Raw genomic sequence first — 17,559 nt, 5'->3', positions numbered from 1 at the left:
ACTATGTCCACATGAATGTGGCTGAACCGTTCCCGGAGGTGCTCGAACTCTTGCACGGGCGCCCTGGTGTGCCTGTGAACCTCAGTCATCTTGCAATGGGTGCATATTCTAGCCCAGCCATCGATCTGCTTCCGTAGCTCATCGCCCTGGTGTGCCTGTGAACCTCAGACATCTTGCAATGGGTGCATATTCTAGCCCAGCCATCGATCTGCTTCCGTAGCTCATGCCAGATGAACCGCTTTGCCACCATACGGACCATGGACCTGATGGATGGATGTGAAAGGTCGTGGATGTGATGGAAGACTTGCCTGCGCCACTGCTGGCGGTAGAACACCTGGCCCCTGCAGGGGCCACCAAGAGCATAACCAGGGGCATGGCATCCAATCTGGGCCTCTGCTTCTACCACCAGCACTGCTAAGGGCAGGCTTGGTGTGGTCATGCCCATGCCTCGTGAGTTGCTGGAGTTCAGTGAGCAGAAAAACTGGTTTATTGCTGGCTGCCAGGTTGGACATACTCCCAGCATGGACCTGGCTGAGAACCGCGCTGGGGAGGGGAACACCCCCCCCCCCCCCCCCGACGGCGCCATTTTGGTCAGTTCGCCTGCCTAGTGGCATGACGCCACTGTGGGAATTTTTACGCAAAAATTGTTTCAGGAAGGATACAAGAAGTCAGAATTGATTCGCTACTATCACAAGATGATTACTTTGTGTTATTGAGAAGAATGAACGAAAGATATTCCATGATCTTTTGACTTGGTTTCTGTCACTATGAATTGGGTTCCTGTGCATATTGATGACATCATGTGTGGGAAATAGCACAACGAAATAACAACTTCATGGGGCAAATTGTGACAGGAAATAGCCTGTGCAATTTCCTAAAGGGCAGGATTTCTACAGGGAGTGGTTAAAAATACTACAGAGCCTGCACATAAAGCCTTTTCTGAATATTTTGCACATATGGACAGACACAAGTAGGTCTGGTTTCTGGGACACTCTTGCTGCTATTGCTTTTCATTAAAAATTATGAAAGTGCATTTTGGTGACCTTGACTGATTCTGGATGTAATGTCCTTATGATAGAATTTGGATGGAGGTTTGAGCTAACTGGCATAACTTTATAATGCTCAGATCTGACGTCAATTTTCCTCCGACTTTGTATTGGAGCCATGAGTAAACTTGAAGCTACAGTTCCTTGCAGTAGAAGTAATCCCTAATGATTAAAAGACAAAATGTGGCAAATGATGAAAGTCTGCCACAAAAAACTGAAAGCACAGCCCAGTTAATGAAAGAGACTAGTCAATGGGATATATAAAATTTTGTATTTTTTTTTGTGAGTGGTACACTTTGGGAGAAAATTAGAGAATGGAATCATGAACCTTTCATTTCACTCTTTGGATGCTGCTTTATTAAAATTCATCAAGAATTTTTGTTTAAATTACCAAATGCTTTATTTTTCAGTCATCATAAAATTGAACTATGCAGCTTTATGGTAATACAGGTACACAATCCTTTATCCGGACAGCTAAAATACAGAAAGCTCCAAAAACTGGCAAGTGGGGAGAGTCGAGTGGGCGAGGGGGGGAGACTGGCAGCACGAGTGGAAGGGGGTGGGGTGAATACGGCAGCACAATTCGGGTGGGCTTTCCAAATTCAGAAATTCGGAACTCTGTCCCCCAAGGGTTCTGGATGAAGGATTCTATACCTGTATATTTAAAGATTCCAGTGTAGCTAACTTATTTTATAAATGGTTAAATCTTAAATCACTCTAAATGCTCCATCCAAAGCAAGATTTCTCATGCAGCCTCATTATGCAAGTGTTTGTACAAATCAAGCAAATTATTTCTCATTTGTTTGACAATTTTCAAGCTTACAATTTCTGTCATTTCATGCCAAACAAGCATTCTCTGTGCACTGAGGAGTACTCTTTGTTTTCAACCAGCAGTCCGATCATACCTTCTGGGGCTATTTTTAGTGGTCCCTCATTATTTCCCTCATTTATTTGCAGTGAAACTTTTCCTGGAAATTTATTTATTGCAAGAGAAGGGAAAAAAGAAACAGAATTTCAGATTTCAATATGTTCAAGATTTTGCGACATTGTAATGAATGAAGATTTTAAATTTGTAATCTTAAAAGTAGCTTGCATTGAAATAAATTGGTGTAGTCTGCATTGATCCTCGAGCCAACTGCTACAAAGAAACACACTCCGTGTGGCAGGTTAAACTCACAGGTTAAGGGCTGGAAAGGCTGCTTTTACTGTTCAAGTTCCCGCCGTTTTTGCTGATTGACTGAGTCATCCATATGAATAACAATAGCAGGAGGAAACATCCAGGCATATGAATTCCCTTCTTCCCCAGCCTGTTTCTGTTGAGTTAGCTGATGTGGACTTTTATCCCCTCCATAAATCTTCGTCCGTGAAGCCAAGCCAAAGAAGAGCTGGGCAGCTTGACCGACACCATTTTAAGGCTGTTGGTCTGATGCTGCCCCAGCTTCTACCCCCGCCGGTTCATTATCCTGGGAGTCACTTTAGCGATCAAGTTCGCGTCTGCTGCTGTGCAATGTGCTGGCCTGATCTCCGCAATTGTAGCCGCCACAATCCTGCCATTTTTTCTTAAAATTTCGATCAGAGGTTTTTGAGCTGTATAAATCTATATTTTCTCAATTTTTTCTAACCTGAAGTGGTTGAAAGAATCTGGCTGAAGCTTGTGATCAGTCTCCACCAAAGGAATTAGATGATCATCAGAACAAGATGACAACCAGTTCAAAAATAATCCAGATAGAAACCAGATCAGGAGAAATTGGGGTGGGGGGGGGGGGGTGGGGGTGGAGAGAGTTGGGAACAGAGAGAGAATTAGCAAAACAGGGAAATAGATTCTCAAAAAGAAAATGCATTATAAACCGAACTGGAGAATGAAATTGTAAACAGACTTTGAAGGGTGAAGTGGTTGAGAATAAAAACAGCTAGAAATCCACACCCAGGTAAGGCATTACCATAAGCTGCACCATTTCATCGGATGCAAGGATCGACAACGAGATAGACAACAGACTCGCCAAGGCAAATAGTGCCTTTGGAAGATTACACAAAAGAGTCTGGAAAAACAACCAACTGAAAAACCTCACAAAGATTAGCGTATACAGAGCCGTTGTCATACCCACACTCCTGTTCGGCTCCAAATCATGGGTCCTCTACCGGCATCACCTACGGCTCCTAGAACGCTTCCACCAGCGTTGTCTCCGCTCCATCCTCAACATTCATTGGAGCGACTTCATCCCTAACGTCGAAGTACTCGAGATGGCAGAGGCCGACAGCATCGAATCCACACTGCTGAAGATCCAACTGCGCTGGGAAGGTCACGTCTCCAGAATGGAGGTCCAACGCCTTCCCAAGATCGTGTTATATGGCAAGCTCTCCACTGGCCACCGTGACAGAGGAGCACCAAAGAAGAGGTACAAGGACTGCCTAAAGAAATGTCTTGGTGCCTGCGACATTGACCACCGCCAGTGGGCTGATATCGCCTCAAACTGTGCATCTTGGCGCCTCACAGTTTGGCGGGCAGCAACCTCCTTTGAAGAAGACCGCAGAGCCCACCTCACTGACAAAAGACAAAGGAGGAAAAACCCAACACCCAACCCCAACCAACCAATTTTCCCCTGCAACCGCTGCAACCGTGTCTGCCTGTCCCGCATCGGACTTGTCAGCCACAAACGAGCCTGCAGTTGACGTGGACATTACCCCTCCATAAATCTTCGTCCGCGAAGCCAAGCCAAAGAAGGTCATAAGGATTATTTCATCAACCGTGATGAATATGGTTGTGGAACTGAGCAGAATAGTGACAAAATCTTGTGGCACATGAAATGTGTAAAATATCACTCTGATATGTTCTACATTTGTCAAGATCTGGGAAGTTAAATTGGAAAATACTGTAAAAATTGCAGATTTTAGACCTGTGCTCCCTGTAAATTGATAGAGTTGTTGTCATATGCATTGTACAATATAGAAATCTACTGAAATTCTTATTTGCTGCAGCCAAACTGGTACCTCATAAAGATGTTTGCAGTGAATCAGAGGTCGGAACCTACACTTGTCATGGATCTTGCTACATTCTAAAGTCTTTTTGTGCACCCAGATTTCCAAACCAGTCATACACTTCCACAGTGCACCTGCAGAAGTTTGATAGAATATTTCACAAAGTACCAAGCCTCTTAAGACTTGGAGCATGGAGCCATTGGTGTGCATCCTTCACAGTTGCTTCGAGGTGCTAGAGCCCAGGAATTTGAAGGTACTAACCCTGTCCACCTCCATCCCATCACTGTGGACAGGTGCATGGTTTTTGGCCTTCCCTTCCTAAAATTAACAATAAGCTCCTTGGTCTTGGCGATGTGGACAGCAAGATCGTTGTTCTGGCATCTCCCAACCAGATTCTCGATATCCATCCTTTATTCTAACTGATCATTTCCACTTATTCCACCAACAGCAGTTTTGTTAGCGAATTTATTCATTGCACAGAACAAGGCTATAAGACCCAATTTCTTGTGCCAGTTCAAGCTTTTTAATGCTGATTTAACGTCAGCCTGGATGTCTTGACCGTCAATCCAGTATATGATTTTTTTTCCCTTAAGATTTATGTGAAATAGCTGAACACTGAACCAATACCCTTATTTTTCAGAGGTAGCTCTCATCAACTTGACATGAGGTGGAGAAAGGTCTTTTCAAGAGTGTAAGAACCTCTCAGTGACCAGACCAAAGGAGTCCTTGACCTGCTCCTTCCCAACCATCCCTGACCAATCCCTATGACCACAAAACTACCCTTGGGCCTTACAGAATTGTTTGCTTGCCAGGAAAGAGAAATTACTTCTAGTGCAGGCTCCCAGAGAATTTGATTGGAGATTAATTTTGCAAGGCAGATGGGAACTAAAAAAATAAATAACTGCAGATGCTGCAAATTTGAAATAAAAACTTGTGATAGTACAGATTCTATCACCAATGTGGATATGTACAGATGGTAGGATGACTGTGATTGGCTGAGAGTGTAGCCACACCTTCTGGCAGGTCTTAAAGGGTTGCTCCTAGCCAGACCAGGTCATTCTGGACTGGTCGACCTACATGTGATACTCTCCAGTCTTCTAGTTAATAAAAGCCTTGGTTTGGATCAACAAGCCTTTGGTTCTCTCAACACGCTCTACAAAACACACAAAATGTTGAAAACGCTCAGCAGGTCAGACAACAACAAAGGGAAGAAAAGAAGCAATTAATGTTTCAGTTCCAGGATCCTTCATTGCCCAGCCATTCAACATCTGAGTACTGCCACTGCATAGAGGACACCAGTGCACAGAGGTGACACAGTGGCACTAAACCATCAGTCCTCCAGTGGATCGCATAGATTGTTGAGACTGTTCTGGAATATATAGAAAGTGACTTAAAATAAAACTTTCTCCTAGGATGATAATTAAAAAAAAAATTTAGAGATACAGCACGTTAGCAGGCCCTTCCGCCCACAAGCCCATGCCACCTAATTACACCCGATTAACTGACAATTCCCATTTGAAGAGTAGAAGGAAACCAGAGAAACCCAAAGACACAGGGAGAGCGTACAAACTCCTTACTCCTCTAGACAGTGCCAGATTTGAACCCATATCACTGGCACTGTTACAGCGTTGAGCTGTTCATCTAACCGTGCCACCCACTCTTGTTCTTGCAGCTCCTGCTCTTCCGGTGCTGTTGTTCACCAACCCAGCCAACTTGGCCTTCTGCAACTTGTTGTGAATGAGGGCAGTAAGAAACAAGGTCACCCAAGCTTAGAGCTGGTTTCTTCAAGACTATTGTCCATCTTTTTCACCAACTTTGGAATTTACACTTTGGCAGCATTGAATCTCTGGGTCAGCAGATGGCAGGCACTGAGAGAGAGGACAAAGGGTAATTAATCAATGTTGAAATGTCTTTCATCACTCTGGGGTGTGAAATGTCTCAAAGAATGTTCATTTGTATATTTCAATCAGATGGGAACTATCAGAATAGGAAATTATTCTTCTATTCTCTGCAATCACATCATTGATCACAGATTTTTCTGTTCCTTTCAGATCACCAAGAATTTTAATTCCATTTTGAAAGGTCAAATTGGTGATTGGGTAGAAGGATCTCTGATAGCTCACATGATTTGATCAGATATTATTTATTGTCATGTTATAAAACAGAAGTGTAAAATTGCCTCCAGTCTGCCATAAGTCACCCCTTTCAGCCAGAGAAAGAGAAGCAAAAGAGAGTCTCCCCAGAGCTACCAAGTGTCTGGGGATTTGCCTCCAGCACTCCTGCAGTCTCTGCAACCGTACAAGACTCCCATTCCATCCAAACCACCGGGTATCTGAGCTCAGATCCAAACCTCCAACGTGATGAGGAAGCCTTCAGGAGCTCTCCTTGCCCTCTTGAATCCAGGTTCCGATACCTAGTTCTCATGAGCAGGTCTCCAGCAGCCTGCGTGGGTTCTTCACCCGCATGTTGGCAATAGCTTGCGACCTCTGTGTGTCCTTTAGTCACAGAGACCCTTTCTGGTGCGCCACCATGGTCACTATCCTTAAGGTCGTCTCCTCTGCTTCTCTTTCCCCACACAGTGTGTTCTTCCCGTTACTGGCGCCAGGCCACTGCTCACCCGGAGTCTTCAACCCCCTTGAGGTCATATTGGGCCAGATCCCATGGTCACTGGATTTTAAATAAAACACCATTCACCCCTTTAACAGATCATGTAAAGCTGAAATGGAGCTGTCAGCAGTTGGACTGGGCGGTCAGGTCCCCTGGGGAGCACTGTCTATGCACTCCCCATTTTTCTCCCAGTCCACACCAGCGGTAGGGTTGCCATTACAGCAGTTCCACCATTTTTTTTTAAAGAGTGATGATGTTATGATGTTAAACATCTATGATGTTAAACTCTATGACCTGCAGTGGTAATTGTGCTGCACGTAGAAGTTAGTGGACACAGCTCAGTACATCACAATAAAACCCTCCCCTCCTTCAAGAAAATCTATTCAGAGTGATGCCATTGGAGAGCAGCAGAAATCATCAAAGACCCACACCACCCAGCACATGCTCTGTTCACACTGCTGCCATCAGGAAAGAGGTATAGGTGCCACAAGACTTGTATCACCAGGTTCAGGAACAGTTGTTACCCCTCCACCATTAGACTCCTAAACAACTAACTTAATCAGAGACTCATTTAAGAACTCAGACTTTTCACATTAGTAATTATTAAATATTTATTTTCTGTTTGTGCTTCTTCCTTGTTTACATTTATCTTCTATATGTATTTTTTTTTGAGTACAGTGTTTTGTTTTGCACAATCGATGAGTAGAAATTCCATCTGGGCCACAGGAAAAAGGATCTCAGGTTGTATGTGATATCATGTATATACTCTGACAACAAATTTGAACTTCACCATGTTGGCTTCTTGCCTGAACAATTGTACTATTATGTTAGTATATTATGCTGGCTTGCTCTTCCTGGGATCATGCATCTTTAATATGAATTATTGAACAAGGATCCAACCTGGGAATGGTAGGGACTATGGTAGTATTTAAGGAGTAGAACAACCTTTGCTTTCTAAAGTTACTGCAGCAAGTAGTTGATGGTTATTCACTTCTTTGCTGTAACTGGCTGATTTGTTATGCGAGGACTGGTTCAAGAATACACAATGCCTTGGGCTTGTGCCATGCAAAGGGGTTCTAAGTCCATAGCGTTGGGAGACCGTCTCCCACCTCCAGGCTTTTGTCTTGCCTTGTATTTCAGCCTGGCATTCCAAGGCAAATGTGATTCCTTTTCCCATCCAACAAACACTGAAACCCACTACGGGATATCTTCTATGTTTCTATGATTCTGGTTTGGATTGCTCATCCAGGTGACTTCGAATGATGAATTTCATGACTTTAATGACAATAAATTCTGATTCATTAATAGCTTCTCTTTGATTTAATTTATGTATTTTTGGGGAACTGACTATCTCTTGTGGCTTTTTTTTCTCCTCAACTCTAATGACTAGTTGGACTGTTTTGCCATTTCGGTTGGCAGACAGTTGTGTTGATTGATTTGAAGTTGTGAATTGACCAGGTAAGATTTCCTCTTCTGAAAAACTAGCATAACCCAGCAAGGTGATTCAGCTAATGGTGCTGCTGTTTCAAAGTGCAAGTGACCCAGCTTCAAACCACACCTCAGGTTATTTTTATGTGGAATCTGCACTGACTCTGACTGCATGGGTTTTGTCAGAACTTCTATATTTTAAATATCTATTGGTTGGTGGGTAAATTTTCCTCATGTTTAGGTAAGTGGTAGTACCTGGGGTAGGAGTTGATTGGTTATAGGGAACTTGTATCTTGGTTCACTTATTTGCCACAAAATAATTAGTACTTCAGAAAATAGACTAACAGGTTATCTATAATATTCATACAGCTTTGTAAAGAGCACTATTTACAGAGTATAGGATTACACCGAAAAGGAAGATGAATCAGTAGCATAGGAGTGATGTTAGGGGTTCATTTAGGAGCATGATGGCTGTGGAGAAACTGTCTTTAAGATTATTGGTACATACTTTCACACTCATAAGCCTTCTCGCTGAGGGAGGATGGAGAAGAGGGTGCGTGCAGTATGTGATGGGTCTTCAAGTCTGTGGACTGCCTTTTTTAAGCAAAAGGTGTTGATGAGGGGAGGGAAGTTATGTTCTGCGCTGTATTTACTGTCTTCTGTAGCTCCTACCAATTTTTGATGGTGGACCTGTAGAAGTAGTTGAAGGTCCTTAATCTTCTGGGAAAATAGAGGCATTGGTGCACTTTTCTTAACTGTCACGTCAATGTGCTTGTCCAAGGTCAGGTCATTGGAGATGTTTATTCCTAAACATTTTAAACCATCAATTCTTTTGATTTCAGCAACATTAATGTGGTCAAGGGTCAGAACTTTACACCCCTCCTGAAGTTGACAGTCATCTCCTTTGTCTTATTCTCATTGCATAACCAACAGTTGCACAATAATTTCATGTGTCAGCAACAATGCTTGCCACTTGGCTGAGTTCATTCAACTTCATTGTTGCTTAACTTGGTTTAGTATCGCTCTAGACTCTGAGTGGGAAGGCTGTGGCTACTCTAATATTTAGAGTGAACCCTTACAAACAATATGAGCGGATAAAAGGAAATGCAGTGAAGGTGAAACATGCAATAAATGTAAATGGCTAACATTGGAGAAGAAACTGGAAATTATTAAGCAATATGAAGATGGCTCCTCATTTGCTAAAAGAGCAGAGATAAAGGCATGAATGAGTCATCTGTTTGAACTCTAATCAAGAATAAAGAAAAATTAAAGAACGTGGAATGGCAACAGCAACTTGTATGACTAAAGTGATTGTTAGACATGGAGGTTCTGCAATGGAAAATATGGAACGCCTTTTAATGATCTGGATGGAAGATTGCAAAAGAATTCCATTAAGTCAAATGACAATTCAAGCTAAAGCAACAGGCCTCTTATTGGACATTAAAAGAAAACAAAGAAAATGGAAATGAAGGGGTAACTTTTTCAGCAAGTTGTTGTCGGTTTTCTTTTTCTTTGGCTTGGCTTCGCGGACGAAGATTTATGGAGGGGGTAAAAGTCCACGTCAGCTGCAGGCTCGTTTGTGGCTGACAAGTCCGATGCGGGACAGGCAGACACGGTTGCAGCGGCTGCAGGGGAAAATTGGTTGGTTGGGGTTGGGTGTTGGGTTTTTCCTCCTTTGCCTTTTGTCAGTGAGGTGGGCTCTGCGGTCTTCTTCAAAGGAGGTTGCTGCCCGCCAAACTGTGAGGCGCCAAGATGCACGGTTTGAGGCGTTATCAGCCCACTGGCGGTGGTCAATGTGGCAGGCACCAAGAGATTTCTTTAGGCAGTCCTTGTACCTTTTCTTTGGTGCACCTCTGTCACGGTGGCCAGTGGAGAGCTCGCCATATAGCACGATCTTGGGAAGGCGATGGTCCTCCATTCTGGAGACGTGACCCATCCAGCGCAGCTGGATCTTCAGCAGCGTGGACTCGATGCTGTCGACCTCTGCCATCTCGAGTACTTCGACGTTAGGGATGAAAGCGCTCCAATGGATATTGAGGATGGAGCGGAGACAACGCTGGTGGAAGCGTTCTAGGAGCCGTAGGTGATGCCGGTAGAGGACCCATGATTCGGAGCCGAACAGGAGTGTGGGTATGACAACGGCTCTGTATACGCTTATCTTTGTGAGGTTTTTCAGTTGGTTGTTTTTCCAGACTCTTTTGTGTAGTCTTCCAAAGGCGCTATTTGTCTTGGCGAGTCTGTTGTCTATCTCATTGTCGATCCTTGCATCTGATGATATGGTGCAGCCGAGATAGGTAAACTGGTTGACCGTTTTGTGTGCCCGATGGAGATGTGGGGGGGCTGGTAGTCATGGTGGGGAGCTGGCTGATGGAGGACCTCAGTTTTCTTCAGGCTGACTTCCAGGCCAAACATTTTGGTAGTTTCCGCAAAGCAGGACGTCAAGCGCTGAAGAGCTGGCTCTGAATGGGCAACTAAAGCGGCATCGTCTGCAAAGAGTAGTTCACGGACAAGTTTCTCTTGTGTCTTGGTGTGAGCTTGCAGGCGCCTCAGATTGAAGAGACTGCCATCCGTGCGGTACCGGATGTAAACAGCGTCTTCATTGTTGAGGTCTTTCATGGCTTGGTTCAGCATCATGCTGAAGAAGATTGAAAAGAGGGTTGGTGCGAGAACACAGCCTTGCTTCACGCCATTGTTAATGGAGAAGGGTTCAGAGAGCTCATTGCTGTATCTGACCCGACCTTGTTGGTTTTCGTGCAGTTGGATAATCATGTTTTACAACTTCAAAAAACACATGGGGCTCCATAATGTTCAAATTACTGGTGAATCAGCCAGTGCTGACGGTGATGAAGCTGCAAGCCTCCCAAATGAACTAAGAAGTGATTGACCAAGGAGGCTGCAAAGTTGAACAATTTTTAAATGTTGATGAAACCAGATTACTCTGGAAAAAGATGCCATCACGCACTTTTTAGCCGAAAAAGAAAAAAATCTCCACCAAGGTATAATCAAAAGACCGAATGACGCTTTGATGCGATTTGATGCTATAAAGATATGTATGATGAAAATAAAAGTGCAAACTACATTAGACAAATATTAAATAAACAATGTTCACTTATTGCCAATAAAGATCTTTGTCATTTTTTCTGTTTTATATATTCCTTTTGCATATGTTTAAATGAATTCTAGGCAGAAGAATAAATGATTATAGGATTGGGACACATTAAATTTCTCACAAAAAGGATCAATGTCAGCATAAAAACAGGATCATTTAAGTTTGGACATATGAATTTTGTGCACCACCTTAAATTGTAATAAGCAATGCCTTGCACAAAATGACGAACCATTAATCAAGCTGAAAGTAGAGTATCAATCTTAATCTGAAGATGTTATGTTCAAGTTCCTTTCCCAATCTCTTTTGATCCCAGCCATTGGGACTGAATTTAAGTCCTTCTTCTTTGGCTTGGCTTCGCGGACGAAGATTTATGGAGGGGGTAAAAAAGTCCACGTCAGCTGCAGGCTCGTTTGTGGCTGACAAGTCCGATGCGGGACAGGCAGACACGATTGCAGCGGTTGCAGGGGAAATTTGGTGGGTTGGGGTTGGGTGTTGGGTTTTTCCTCCTTTGCCTTTTGTCAGTGAGGTAGGCTCTGCGGTCTTCTTCAAAGGAGGTTGCTGCCCGCCAAACTGTGAGGCACCAAGATGCACGGTTTGAGGCGATATCAGCCCACTGGCGGTGGTCAATGTGGCAGGCACCAAGAGATTTCTTTAGGCAGTCCTTGTACCTTTTCTTTGGTGCACCTCTGTCACGGTGGCCAGTGGAGAGCTCGCCATATAACACGATCTTGGGAAGGCGATGGTCCTCCATTCTGGAGACGTGACCCATCCAGCGCAGCTGGATGTTCAGCAGCGTGGACTCGATGCTGTCGACCTCTGCCATCTCGAGTACTTCGACGTTAGGGATGTAAGCGCTCCAATGGATGTTGAGGATGGAGCGGAGACAACGCTGGTGGAAGCGTTCTAGGAGCCGTAGGTGGTGCCGGTAGAGGACCCATGATTCGGAGCCGAACAGGAGTGTGGGTATGACAACGGCTCTGTATACGCTTATCTTTGTGAGGTTTTTCAGTTGGTTGTTTTTCCAGACTCTTTTGTGTAGTCTTCCAAAGGCGCTATTTGCCTTGGCGAGTCTGTTGTCTATCTCATTGTCGATCCTTGCATCTGATGAAATGGTGCAGCCGAGATAGGTAAACTGGTTGACCGTTTTGAGTTTTGTGTGCCCGATGGAGCACTCTTTGCAGACGATGCCGCTTTAGTTGCCCATTCAGAGCCAGCTCTTCAGCGCTTGATGTCCTGCTTTGCGGAAACTGCCAAAATGTTTGGCCTGGAAGTCAGCCTGAAGAAAACTGAGGTCCTCCATCAGCCAGCTCCCCACCATGATTACCAGCCCCCCCACATTTAAGTCCAGTAAATTATTATAAATACATGCTATTAATCCACCATAAAAATAAAACTGCACCTCAAGAATCTTAGTATTTTCTTGAAAATTTAATTTAAAAGATTTTCCATTCATGTAATCGTAGCCATAAATAAAATACAATAATCAAATATTAATATCTAGTCCATTATTCATGATGGTATAAAAACCCTAGCCCCCCCCAACTCCATCCCCTAAATAAATCTCCAAGAAAAGAAAAAAAAAGAAAAAGCATCGAAAAAGAAAGATAAAGAAAAGTAAGAAAAACAAGAATAGAAACCTGGTTGCCAGAGGACACAGCTCACCACAAGTCTCTGATCATTGACATCTTTTAATACTTCCAAAGAGGTTAATGAGGTTCAAAGTTTAGGGAAAAAAAATCAATAAATTAATTCCAACGATTTGTAAATACGGGTGCCAAATTTAAAAAATATATATATTTATTTCTCAAATTATAAGTAATCTTTTCAAGAGGAATGCAGCTATGCATTTCTGCATTCCATTGCACCATACCTAGGTGGGTGTCCGATTTCCATGTTTCTGCTATATGTTTTAGAAATTTGTGGAAAATTTCTCAAGCACTCTCTCCCTCTCGCCCACACTCTCCCCCTCACACTGTTGTATTCTTTAAACTACTGGACATCCTGTATTTTGATCAAATGCCATAGATTCATGTCATTTAGGGTGAAGCGATTTCTAAAGAAAAGTAAAATTGGATCTTTTTTGAATAGCACTTTTTAATGACCTGTTTTTCCTTTATAACGTGAAATATGTTTGAGCTACAATCATTGTTTCATAGAAATCTTAGCTTTTGCACATTAAAGCATTTATTTTTATAAACTGCTTGAATGGCTCAATAATAATAACCTAAGTCTTGACAAGGGAGATGATTGTGGACTTCAGGAGGACCAGAAGGACCGCCCTCCACTACACATTAATAACTCAGTAGAGAGTAAATAGCACCAAGTTCCTTGGAGTCCAATGAGCAAGTGACTGAGACACATATCACCTCACTTGTTAATAAGGCGCAATAGTGACTGCACTACTTGAGAAGATTGAACAGGCATGACTACCGGCCACCATTATGTCAAACTTCTATAGAAGCTCTGTCGAGAGCATTCTGGCCAGCTGCATCACAGTGTGTAGAGCAGGGGTGGCCAAACTTAACAAAAGAACCACATACAATAAAGTTCAGATGTTTGAGAGCCGCAAGACGAGAAAATAATGTTACATACATGTTTTTGCTCTTGCAATCATATTTTGTGACAAAAATTTTATATAAATATTAAGAAATGTACAGTAATATTTATTCATGTATGTAGTTTTTAAACAGCTAATTGATATTAGTTTCAATAATCAAAGTATAGATATCAAATATTTTCAAAATCCTGACAGATTACTGTGAGTCTTTATCTTGGCTGTGTGTTGTTGAAATTCTGTCTGCTATGTTGTCAAGGTTGTATGAATTAGCTCTGTGAGGTGTTGATTTGTAAGATTGCACAGTGCTTCATCTTCACAAACTTCAATACAGGCTAGAGCATGAGGGTGGCTGAGGCATTGGGAGCTCCGATGGGTGGGTGACTTGGGCCGAGGTGAGAGTCCACGGTTGGGACATCAGGAGACCACACTAACACTCCACTAATTTCACTGCCAGCCACACAGCCTCACATTGCGACAATTATGTGATCGCAAGCCACACCCACTAATACTACCATTGAGAGCACTGACTCATACGATTTGTGTCTCATAATATTCGGCTTGCGGAAATATGCTAGTCAAAGACCCGCACTGACTCACACGCTGCAGTTTGGCCATCCCTGCTGTAGACCATTGGATTGGAGCCTAATCAGCAGGTCCGTAAAAGTGGCAGACAAGATCATGGAGGTCTCCCTCCTACACCCCATCACCCCCCCCCCCCCCTCCACAATCAATGTGATCCACTGGGATTGTTGTTTGAAGAGGGCACGCAAAATAATTGAGGATCTCTGCTATTCTGCACCAGCATCTTTCAACTATTCCCATTGGGAAAGAGATACAGGAGTATTAAGAACCACATCCACCAGGTTGAAAAACAGCTTTTTCCAATGGGCAATGAGACTGCTGAAGGAATTGCTCTTATTTAACCCTCTATAACTTATTTATTTGACAATATTTATATATATGTAAATGTGTACTACATACATAAATATGTACATGGTTTTGCACCGAGGACCAGAAAACACTGTTTCATCGGGTTGCACTTGAACGGTAACTATTGACTTCATGCTATTCTAACAGCAGTGGCTAAAAAGCTTCAGTACTACTTTGATATTTAGTGCACTTTGTTTCATGTATATATATATTTTTTTAATTTAAAATTTAAATTTAGACATACAGCACGGTAACAGGTCATTTCGGCCCACGAGTCCGTGCTATCCAATTTACACCCAATTAAACTACAACTCACGGTATGTTTCAAACAGTGGGAGGAAACCAGAGCCCCCGGGGAAAACCCATGCAGACATGGAGAGATGCGTACAAACTCCTTATAGATAGCGCGGGATTCGAACCAAGGTCCCAGTTGCTGACACTATAAAGGTGTTGCACTAACCACTATGCCAGCCATGCTGTCCTCGAATCTTGAAGAATCATTTTTTGTTCTGCATTGAGGTATTAATAATGGAAGTGTGATGACTAGATTGCATAACATGGCCAGTGAGACCAGAGTACATAATTAAAGAAGGCATGAAGTGCTCAAACTTGACAATGAAGTGATTGGAATTAAAGATTATGGTAGTTAACAATAATCAGTTGGCTGTTTTCAACTAGTTTTAATTTGAAATGTTATCCATGCAAATTATGCTGGAATGTGTATTGAACTAGATGTGATCTCAATCTTGTATTGTAAAAATCTCATTATTGATCTGTGGGATATGTAGATCCAGATATTAGCCAATGTCATTTGTAAACATGGTAACATAAATTGTTCAGGACATTGAAACAAATCTGTTGAACTTTTATGAATTAGTACAGCTTGAATTGCTTTCACATGCAATAAATGGAGCATGAAATTGGCTTCAGAAATGCACTCACAGATGCACAAATAAAACATTTTAAATGAGTAATCAATAGGATAAACACTTAATTTTGTGTTCAATTATTTTGTGTGTTCAATTTACTGTACATAAATAGCCAATATAAAGCAACTTGGAACCTTGTGTTTCCTCATGATGTAAAACTAGGACATTCTGCCCATTGATTCTATGCCAACTCAGAATAATTTTTCATTCCCCGATTTGTTTCTCTCAGTTTTCTCTTGGATCCTCATTAACTCTAATTCTCCCACTAACCATTTACAGTGGATAGAAGTTAATGTGGAAAGAAATTGGTTTGCTGTGGTGCTCCAATACATTAACAGGGAGGACATGCAAATTCCCACACAGACATCACCCAAGAATCTAGAACTAATCCTAGGTGGCTGGAATTATGAACCAACAACACTGTGCATTTTGATTCCTGTGGAAAGGTCACATACATTGTATTGTTTCAGCACACAGACCGCTGGGAAGGCAGTCAGCACTTCAAGAATTTCTTTAAGCCATGGTACAGTGGCAGAAAAGGCTTTCATAATGCTGAGAGAGGAGAGGTAGAACTTTTCTCATTCTTTTTACCTAATTCACTTGCATATACTTCCTGATATTTTTTTTATTTTATTTACAATATGGTAGAAGTTGATCCTGCTCATTTTAACCTGTGTTGCCCATTTGCACCCAAATCAACCTACGACCCTGTATGATTTTGGAGGGTAGATGTGGGAGGAAAGTGGAGCACCTGGGGAAAATCCACACAGACTGGGAGAACTTACAAACCCCTTTCAGATTGACCAGATTCAAACCCAGGCCGCTGGTGTTGTAATTCTTCTTTGGCTTGGCTTCGCGGACGAAGATTTATGGAGGGGTAATGTAGCTTCATGCTAACTGCTGTGCAAACTGTGGCACCCATGATGTGTTCTTTCTCAACACCTGAGATTCCCACATTTTTTAAATGATCAGTAAAGAGATTATTTAGTATCTTATTGGCCATTGAAGAGTGAGCCTGGAGATGCTATGCAGAGAACATTGATGTGATGTTGCAGTCCCCTTCAATGACGTACTATCCCCAACTGTGGACAAGATGCTTCTTGTTTTCTTGCTGGATTGTAATGAAGGTCAGTGGTCTCCTTCTCCAGGGTCTGGTTTCTACTAGCAGTCATGAAAATGTGCACTGTACAGCAGATGATGGGCATAAATTGGTTCGCTAAAGGGACTGGCACCTGAAAGTGTCTGGGTCAATTTTCTGATTTCTAATTGACTCAGAAATTTATCACCAGTGCATCTAACATACTAGAAAGCTTTTTACAAATAGAGACGATTCCTAACCAATCATGTTAAACTTGGGGTCAATCTTTACATGATCAACCAGCAAGATGTTGGCAAAGTTAATTACATTATTCACTTCCATTGCTTCTCCTCTGTTATCTTGTTCACTGGTCTGACTTCATTGAGTTTCCTTCTTCCCCATTGGTAGAGAATCCTTTGCAATAATTTTCTTCCCTGCCTCCTGGTTCCTTGAGCTCTGTACATTGCTCCATTGATTCACCAAAGAGGCAAAGGTAAATAGAGATCATCCAAAACTTTACTGTTGGTTCTACATGTTTGCTTTTCAGTTAGTTCACAAGGCATGGAAAAACCACTTAGAAAAGTTAAGAGAAGGAATGAATGAAAAAATTAAAGTGGTGTCTCTGACATCTTTCATTCTTCTGATGTTTTGGCAATTTTGGTGAAATCCTTCATCTCGTAATTCCTTTTATTCTGCCATTTATCCACTACTCCAAGCTCCATATAATTTCACTTGGTTCTTATCTTGCCTATTGCATGCTCTCAGATCTAGCAACCTATATCCAACTTTTGAGGTTAAGCCTTGAAGACCATCAGTGCTGCAAACTCTCCACCTGCTGTTGGAGCTCCCTGACCTTGGGCTTCAGTATGCAGCCCTTTTTCTCCCAATGTTCCTCCTGG

At 42.5% G+C, this 17,559-nt stretch overlaps 1 protein-coding gene across 4 annotated transcripts in view; it reads left to right on the top strand.

The window, feature by feature from the left end:
* Positions 1-17,559, top strand: part of elovl6 (ELOVL fatty acid elongase 6) — a 107,099-nt gene that overhangs the window by 47,748 nt on the left and 41,792 nt on the right. Inside the window, exon 2 of one of the 4 annotated variants that reach the window (XM_069926180.1) lies at positions 16,053-16,148. The exons of 2 other annotated variants lie outside the window; for them this stretch is intronic. In XM_069926180.1, the coding sequence (XP_069782281.1) occupies positions 16,053-16,148 (96 nt within the window). Of the gene's footprint in view, positions 1-5,694; positions 5,910-16,052; positions 16,149-17,559 lie in introns of those variants that run through there. One more of the 4 variants, XM_069926183.1, reaches the window with a different exon arrangement.

Source organism: Narcine bancroftii, chromosome 3, assembly GCF_036971445.1.
Source record: "Narcine bancroftii isolate sNarBan1 chromosome 3, sNarBan1.hap1, whole genome shotgun sequence".
Classification (NCBI taxonomy): domain Eukaryota; kingdom Metazoa; phylum Chordata; class Chondrichthyes; order Torpediniformes; family Narcinidae; genus Narcine; species Narcine bancroftii.
Note: the sequence above shows the minus strand (reverse complement) of the source record. Positions and strands in the feature narration are given on the sequence as shown.